General features: G+C 45.4%; 1 protein-coding gene across 1 annotated transcript; it reads right to left on the bottom strand.

The window, feature by feature from the left end:
* Positions 1 to 391: 391 nt before the first annotated feature.
* Positions 392 to 1,371, bottom strand: MED18 (mediator complex subunit 18). The gene is made up of 2 exons (XM_054003320.1): positions 1,238 to 1,371; positions 392 to 1,076 (listed from the first exon to the last, which is right to left on the bottom strand). Exons 1-2 carry the CDS (start codon positions 1,308 to 1,310, stop codon positions 523 to 525), a joined length of 627 nt encoding a protein of 208 aa, XP_053859295.1. The 5' UTR covers positions 1,311 to 1,371; the 3' UTR covers positions 392 to 522.
* Positions 1,372 to 8,581: the final 7,210 nt, after the last annotated feature.

The following is an 8,581-nucleotide window of genomic DNA, read 5'->3' as shown; positions in this document are numbered from 1 at the left end:
TTCTGTCACATAAGCTTTGGTCAAGAGGTGTACAGTTAGCTGCTCTTTTATATAGCAGTTTCTGTGTTGATGCTTGTGTGAGACAGCACCTCCTGCATTAAAGGGTATTAACTTCATCTATTACTGAAAAGAAAAGTTTTGGATGACTAGGTAGGATACACAATTGTGCTTTAAAAATCTTAAGATGGCAGTGGGATCTGGGTACACAGAGGAATGAATTCCAGTAAGTCTGACATTTTTAGAGTGTTAGACAATAGGCTTTTTAAGTTATGTCCCATGCAAGAGAAAGAACACTATGGGTATTAACGTTTACTGATTTTTTTAACAGTGCTAATTTAAAGTGTCCACTTTTGTTCATATTCATAAGTGAAAGAAAAAAACGACTCAGGAATTGCAACTGCCAAAACTGATATATAGTACTTTATTCCCTTCTCCCTGTTTTGATTTGCCCACAAAAAGCTTTTTAGAAAAACATCCTTTTCTAAAACACAAAAACAGTGCCTTAATGACCCAGATTTTCAATCACATTAGTCTTTTGGGGTCAATTTTCTCCAGGTGTACTAGAGGCTTCAGCTGCTCAGCAAAGTTCCTCATGTCATCAGAAACGATGTCTTGCCCTGCTGGCGCAACTACATTGAGCTCCACCAAGTAGGAGAGGGAGAGTGGCTCAATGCTCTCCGTGTTTCCTGGCATCAGTATGCGGAAGATCTTGTACACCACGATCTTCATTATGCCCTTGCGGAATACGTGCCCTTTGGCCACGAACTCGTGGTCCATGCGGAAGCCCATCTCCACCAGGAAGTCCGTCAGATTCTCGGACGTGGCGATGTCCACGCAGTTGCGCACCAGCGCGTGGCGGTTCTTGTCGCCTATTTCGGGCTGTCCCAGATAGCGCAGGTGCCAGGGCATCCCGCTCTTGTCCATGGAGCGCCGGGCGCGCAGCACGAAGGGGCTGGCCTGCTGCCCCTTCAGCAGGAACACCATCTCGTGGTCCAGGAAGGTCTCGGGCTCCATGTTGTCGCACAGCCCGCGCAGGCGGTGCAGGAGGCTCTCCAGGCTCTGGTCCAGCACGCTCCCTGCGGAGACAGCGCCACGACCATCGCCTCCCCCACAGGCCGAGCTGGGCTCCCTCCGCAGCGCACCCGCCCCAGCGCCCTCCGGCCCGCCCGTGCGCGGCGCCAGCCCCCCCCGCCGCTGCCCGCGGCTGCCCGCGCTGCTCGGTCCCGCGGCCGCCTACCTTGGAGCAGGTATTCCATCATGTTGATGGTGCCGCCCGTGACGGGCATCATGGTCACCGGCGGCGCCTCCATCGCGCGCTCCGCACCGGCCCCGCGGCCTCGGTGGCAGCGGCGAGCAAAGCGGCAGCAGCGCCCCCTGGCGGCTCGGCGGGGCCGTGGGAGGCTGCGGATGCGGCTCAGGGCGGGGCGGGGCCGGCACTGGGGCGGGGCCTGGGGCGCCCCGTTCCCCTCACACGCCCTAGGCGTGTTTCGGAGGCGGAGCACGGCTTCTTCGACCTCCGCTTGGCGTAGCAGGCAATTTCCATATGCTGAGGGTGGCCCCGCACTGGAACAGGCTTCCAAGGAGGTTGTGGAGTGCCCCTCTCTGGAGCCATTCAAAACCCACGTGGATGTGTTCCTGTGTCACCTGCTCTGGGTGACCCTGCCTCAGCAGGGGTGTTGGACTGGATGATCTCCAAAAGTCCCTTCCAGCCTTAACGATTTTGTGATGCCGTGTTTCTATCTTTTATTCTAGTTTGCTCAAAGCCGGGAATCAGGAGGTAACCCACGAAAGGCTGGCTGATCATCAAACCTCTACACTATTTATACCTTTTAACAAATCAAGGCATCAGCATTTGTTGGCTGTAAGTTGTACAACTTTTCTCCTAATTAGTACTCAAACCCTATTTTCTAGTTGTATCTCTTGCTTCTCCAAGAGAAGAGCCCTTTTAGTCTGCAGACATGGTTCTTCCCTCCCTTTGGGTCAGGGTTTGGTGGTCAATGAGACAGTGGTCACGGTCATCAACTGCTGGAATTACCTTCCCTCAGTTACCGCCCAGTTTTGCTGACTTCATTCCTGGCAGCTCTCATTCGGAGAGTCCATTCATCTTGGGATTGTCTTCTCTTTTCATCAAAACAAAAGATGAGCCAAGTATGCAACATTCACAGTGCAATTGCTTAAGCATAACTGTTCAGCTACAGCTTCTAATTAACAACTGAAAAAAAAAAAAATTGCAAAGTTTGGTTCAAATCTTGAGACCTCAAATCTTGAGGGACCCAAATCTCAAAGGGCTTGCTGCCAGCCTCACCTCAGCGCAGGGGGCACAGTGGAGGGCAGTGGGAGGCCAGCAGGCAGAACCAGCCATCAGGGGTCATTGTGGCTGCACCCACATCATTCCCCAGGGAGAGGTGGCACATACAATTAATTCTGTGGAAAATCTCCACCAAAAATGGTCCAATCTGTCTCACAGCAACAGCAAAGCGGCTGATGCTCTGGGGTGTTGTGGGCCAGGCTTCAGCTCCTGCAGCAGAAGGCAGAAATCTCATCTGGGCCTGGTAGGATGTGCACCATTTCTAGGCAGAAAAGCCTCTGTTTTCAAAAAGTGATGGAAATGCCCAATATGTACCAGCTGAATTTGCTCCTGTCAATACCCAAAATAGAGTTATAAATGTGGCATTACTCTTAGCAGTTTTTTGTGTAACAAACCTTTGTGCCACACAGCATGTGAACAGTATGTCCATTTTTCCTTTATCAGTATCTACATAGTGGTGGTATCCCCTGAGACCCGCCATAAAAATTATATAAATACTGGCACAAGCCAAAGACCTGCAAATGAGAAATGGCATAATCATGCCCTCCCAGGGCAGTAATGGTTTGTATAACCCCTGACGTACCAGAGGTAGTTTGGTGACCTGAGGGGTGAAATGCAATCCATGAGGGGAATATATATATTGCCATAGGAGGGAACCACGCCCTAGGGAGCTGCCACAGTGGAGACACATTGTACATACTCCCCAGATTGCAGATAAGAGGCCTGTGTTGAAATAAAATAAGAAATTAGTCAACAAAAGGTTTGAGCAATGGTTTAAAAAGCATTCCTAAGCTTCAAGGAGCAAAAAAATAGGTTTTCTCTTATATATGGATCAGCTTTAGTTAGTGTGGTCATCATACAGTTAGCATGGAAAAAATATTGAGAAACATAGCTAAGAAAAGTAAAAGTTAGTAATAGAGTGTTTTAAGCATTTCAAGAGGGGTAATTTCTGAGGTTCACTTCTCTCTGTGGTGATACCAAGTTTCTTTTCTGTCTAGCTGAGGTGCATAATAGTGGTACTACAGATGCCTCATAAAACCTAAGGGGATGTCAATTTTCTGTCTCGAAGTAAAAATTCTTTCAAATTCCACAGCTGTAGCTACTCAGAGTAGTTTTGGACCACAGTCTGACAAGCTATGCAGTAGTGCAATCTGAAAATAAATGTTGTCCCAAAGTGGTCATTCCCCTGTAGTTCTAGAAAAAATAGGTGATCAAATGTGGCCCCACAGCCACAGCATCTCCAAGTACCTTCACTGGCAGAGTAAAAGACAGCATAGTCCTGCAGCTGCTGAGCTGCTTGTCACTGTGGGCTTGGAATATCTGTGGTACACCTACATACCTTAAAGGTATCCTAAAGAAACTTTTTCTGCAGGTGTTGAAGATAGGAGGCAGCAGATGCCACAACAGGTTGTCAGACAGATGGAGGAGATGGAGAGAAACAAAGACAGAAATGAAGGGTAAACATGTTATTCCCAGCCCCCCAACCACATTCTGTTCAGCGCCTTTGAAAATCCATCTCACTCACCTGTCTTTGTCAGGGAAATGGGACGTCCATGTGGGACCAGGCTTTTATCTCAGCTCTGTGTCACGTGTCAAGTGCTCAGAGCAGAGCTCTGCAGGAAAACCTCAGGTGAAATGAGTGATCCAGCCATGATCACATTTAAATTATACCAGCAGAAGGGAGGGTCGGCTAGACATAAACTGGATGAAAGGTTATTAAAACTCAGAATTTTTTCTTACTCATGTCACAGACTTGAGGTCCAAATCCAATTTTGTTACATCTATCAATCAAAAATGCTTTCAGATTAAGCATACAGCACTCTGCATTCACTCATAGTAAATTAACAGCAAAAAATCTTCCACCCCACAAATCTGTGTGTTAGCTTCTTGAAATTAATGCAACGAATCACACAATTATGTAGGCTGGAAAACATCTCAAAGTCATCAAGTCCAATATATGACTGAACATTACCTTGTCAATGGCAGTGAGTGCTGCATCCATTTTTTCCTTAAATGCCTTCATTGATGATGACTCTACCACCTTCCTGGGCAGCCCATTCCAATGCTTGACAACCCTTTCAGTGAAGAAATTCTTCCCAATGTCCAGCCTGAATCTCCCCAGGTGCAGGTTGAGGCCATTTCCTCTTGTCCTGTCACGTGTTGCCTGTCAGAAGAGACTGATCTGTACTTTTCTACAAACACCTTTCAGGCAGTTGTAGAGAGTGATAAAGTCTCCCCCGAGCCTGTGAACTAACTTTAAAGCCCTTGTTTAAGATGCAAGTGCTTAACAAAATCAAATCTAAATTTCACTTGGGGTCTCATGGGACTAATATCTCATACAGCATGAGTAAATACATTTTAAAGGGGCTCACAAACTTCTTTCAACTTCTTCTTCCAGGAATTAAAAGGAGCAAAAAGGAGCAAAAGCTCCTGAAACCTTAGAGTTTTCAACTTGCTCTGCTTTGGCAGACTTGAAACTTTCAAAAAGGCTCATTTGTCAATGACATTTTCCAGGGTTTAGAGGACAGTCATGGTATTAAGTACCTTAATTAGTATATAAAGTCATTACTTTGTATTCCTCTCTTTGCTCACCTTGTGGAAGAGGAAATTTTTTTCTTGAATGAAATAACTAGACTTGTGGTGGGATAGCCTTGGCAGAGAGTGAAATGCCCACCACCTATTCAGCAGGATTAGAGAGAAAAGTAGAATGAGAAAGCTCATGGATCAAGGGAAAGACAGGAAGATTGCTCCCTGGTTTATATCACAGCAGAACATTCTTGACATGTGGAAAATCCATTTGTTGCTGATTTAAAATAATGAGAAGTTAATGGGAAACAGAAGGACAAACAGTAAAATAAGTTTTCTTGCCCCTTTTCCCGAGCTCATCTTCATTCCTTCCCTGTAGGCTCCTCCACCTAGAATCATAAAATCATTAAGGTTGGAAAAGACCTCAAACCTTATCAAGTCCAATGGTTAACCTAACCCTTCCGGGTCCACCAGTATACCATGTCCTTGATTGCCACATCTACACCTTTTTTAACATTGCCAGGGTCGGTGATACCAGAACTTGCCAGAGCAGGGCAGTCTGTTCCAATGCTTGTCTGCCCTGTCAGTGAAGAACTTCCTCCTAATATCCAGTCTAGCCCTCCCCTGCTGCAGCTTAAGACTCTTTCCTCTTCTGCTTGTGCTTGTTACCTGGGAGAAAAGACCAACCTCACCTGGCTACAGCCTCCTTCCAGGCAGTTGTAGAGAGCCATGACATCGTCCTTGAGCCTCCTTTTTTTCCAGACTAGACACCCCCAGCTCCCTCAGCCACTCCTCACAGGAGTTGTGCTCCAGACCCTTCATCAGCTCCATTGCTCTTCTCTGTACTTACTCCAGTATCTCAATGTCTTTCTCATAGCGAGGGACAATCACTCTGCTCAGATATATAGTAAGCAATTTACATCATTATTTCCTTACATAATTTGCATTTTGAAAAGTTATTGAGAGAATTTCAAGGTTGGAATTACTCATTAAGTGATTCTGTGTGTTAACAGATAGTTCAGGGGCTGAGTTGTATGTCAGTACTTGAGGGACCATCATAACTAAAGGGATTACATTAAGTTACAGCACAGAGAGAGAAATCCATAATAAACATCCGGTAATTGATGACTTACCATAAGACTCAGTGTATTGCACATTATTATTTATTCCTCCCCACCTCATAAAGCAAGAACAGTTTCCAAGCGAGATATTTCAGTGAACTGGCCAGCCTGGTGGCTTGAGACTTTGCCCCTTTCCTAAGCTTATATCGCCAAAGCAAAAACTAAAATTGCATGTAGTTTTCTATGCTATGTGCCTGTGTTCCCTAGATTTTAAATGCCAAATATAGAGTGCATTGTTAGATATTAAAAGAAACTGCTATGAGGAGTTAACTTGGAATTCTCTGCTCTTCAGACTTACCCAGGAACAATTTTCATAAGGGAAGACCAAGATTATCCTACAAAAAGTATAACTGTTTATCCAGAAACTCTGCCAACAGTGGTGTAACTCCTTTCACCTTATAGACCTGCCCATTCTTTTTTCCACTAATAAAGCATCTTTTAGAGCCAGTAGTCCCAAAAGTTGAACTAATTTTAACGTCTGGTGTAGTTAAACAGGACCAGCTCACACAGAGCTATGCCAGCTCTCACATAGAAAAGATGGGGAGTGAGATGGACTCCTCTGTGTACCATTACATTTGTATGTGGCTTGTTTCCAGTACCTTTTTAAAAAAAGTTTTTACCCTTAGCAACATCGTTATACTTGTGCATAAACCTGTGCATTGGGTGGGTGTGGCCTGTGGGTGAAAAACTGATTTTTCAGCACTTTTGCCCAGCAATCAGTGCAGGCCAAAAGAAGGTAGCAACATTGCCCAGTTGTTTTGAGGATGTGGGAACATTTTTGGGGCATGGAAGACCATGTTTCTGAGACTGCGGACTGAGAATGATGCAGCCTCTGACATACACGTACTGTAGTATTGCCTTCCATTTGCTCTTGGAGCCCAGTGGTTCATTAAGGGGACATAGGAAGAAATTCGGCAAACTGTGTTGTGGTACCAGGTGCAGAGCTAGAAGCTAGACTTCAGTGCCTTTTCTTGTGATGATGTGCCCTTTCTTCTTGCATGATAGACTTGCCTAATTTTGGTCCTTCACTCAATGGTCCTGGGAGAGATTGGTAATTGACATAATTTTTATGGCATGGTTAATTTCATCCTGATGTTCCACTTGTGAAAGTGTGGACTGACCTTGTAGAATTCTCCTCCAGAAGGATAAACTAGGTAAGGAAGAAATTATTTCTTGTGAGGGTGCTGAGATGCTGGAACTTGGAAGTTATGGCTGGACCATGATGGAAGTATTCAAGGTCAGGTTGGATTGGGCTTTGAGGAACCTGACCATATGTTTCTGGTGAAGGATAAAGAAAGAGGTGATTTTTTCCATTCTGCAACTGCTGCCTAATATGAGCTGGAGGAGGAGAAAGGAAACATGACTGGCTCCTCTTGACACTTGGGTTCTGTCTGGTGCATTGTGTCCATGGGAGAGGCCTCAGGAGGATCCAGGGAGAAGAAAGCTGCATCATGTCTGTTTCACGGTGTCATCAGACTACACAACAGGAAGGAAGAATGTCAGGAAGGAACATGTCAGGTGGACCAGGCTGATGCCTTTTTAGCCCGTGGACTTAGTAATGTTAGTTTTAGATTTGGACTCAATGATTCTAAAATTCTGTTCCAACCTAAACAATTCTGTGATTCTGTGGTCTAGTGAAGGTGTGTCTGCCAACAGTAGGGGGGTTGGAAATTAATGCTCTTGTGAGTCCCTTCCAACCCATACTCTTTTGTGATGCTAAGAGCTGGTCTTTACTTGCTGTTGTGGATCTCACTTGTGGGTATTGGTGCCAAGATCCAGATTTTGTTTTTATACAGGCTGTGGCTGGGATGAAATTAGTTGTCTTCATAGCAGCCTGTATGAGGCAGTGCTCTGGATTTGTGACTAAGAACACTGGTTACACAGCAGTGTTTTGGCTGTTGCTGAGCAGGGATTGCCAGCATCAATGTTTTATTTTTGTCCTTCTTTTTCTCCTGTGTTCACTGCCAGTGAGTAGACTAGAGGTGAGTAAGAGGCTCTGAAGGAACACAGGGAGTCACATCTGATCCCAACTGACCACAGCAATATTCCATACCAGATGGCATTGTGCCCAGTACCAAAAGGTCTGGGAAAAAGATGAGAAAGTAGGTACATTTGTGGTTATAGCATTTGTTTTCCCAAGTAACTGTTAGTGTGCCAAAGCTCTGCTTGCTGCTAGGGAATTGTGAATAAATTCTTTATTTTGCTTTCTATGTGTAGCTTCACTTTAACTCCTAAGCAGTCTCTTATCTGAATCTATGTCTTCTCATTTTTGCCTTTAAAATTTCTCTTTCCTGTCCTACCTGAGTGGGGGTGAACAACAATAAGGTCAACCCACCATATTCTTCTAGAAGGCCTAGTGGGAATAGAATGGGAGCAACCTGTAAAAGCTTCGGCTAAAGCTCTTAGTCCCCTAATAGCAGACTAAAGTAAAACTGGTGGTTAAGATAGGATGTTAAGTAGTTTTGTATTATGTAATAGACTGCAAAAGCCTTGGAGGACTGAGGTGAGGTCAACTTTGGAAGCAGGCCTCCCCCCTTCTACAGGCTGGTGAGCAAGGTGAGCCTGGGGCAGCAGTCATTCCCAGGCAGGAGGACAAGATATGGAATTGTCAGTGCTAGGGGTGTCA

The sequence above is a fragment of the Vidua macroura genome, chromosome Z (assembly GCF_024509145.1).
Source record: "Vidua macroura isolate BioBank_ID:100142 chromosome Z, ASM2450914v1, whole genome shotgun sequence".
Taxonomy (NCBI): Eukaryota; Metazoa; Chordata; class Aves; order Passeriformes; family Viduidae; genus Vidua; species Vidua macroura.
Note: the sequence above shows the minus strand (reverse complement) of the source record. Positions and strands in the feature narration are given on the sequence as shown.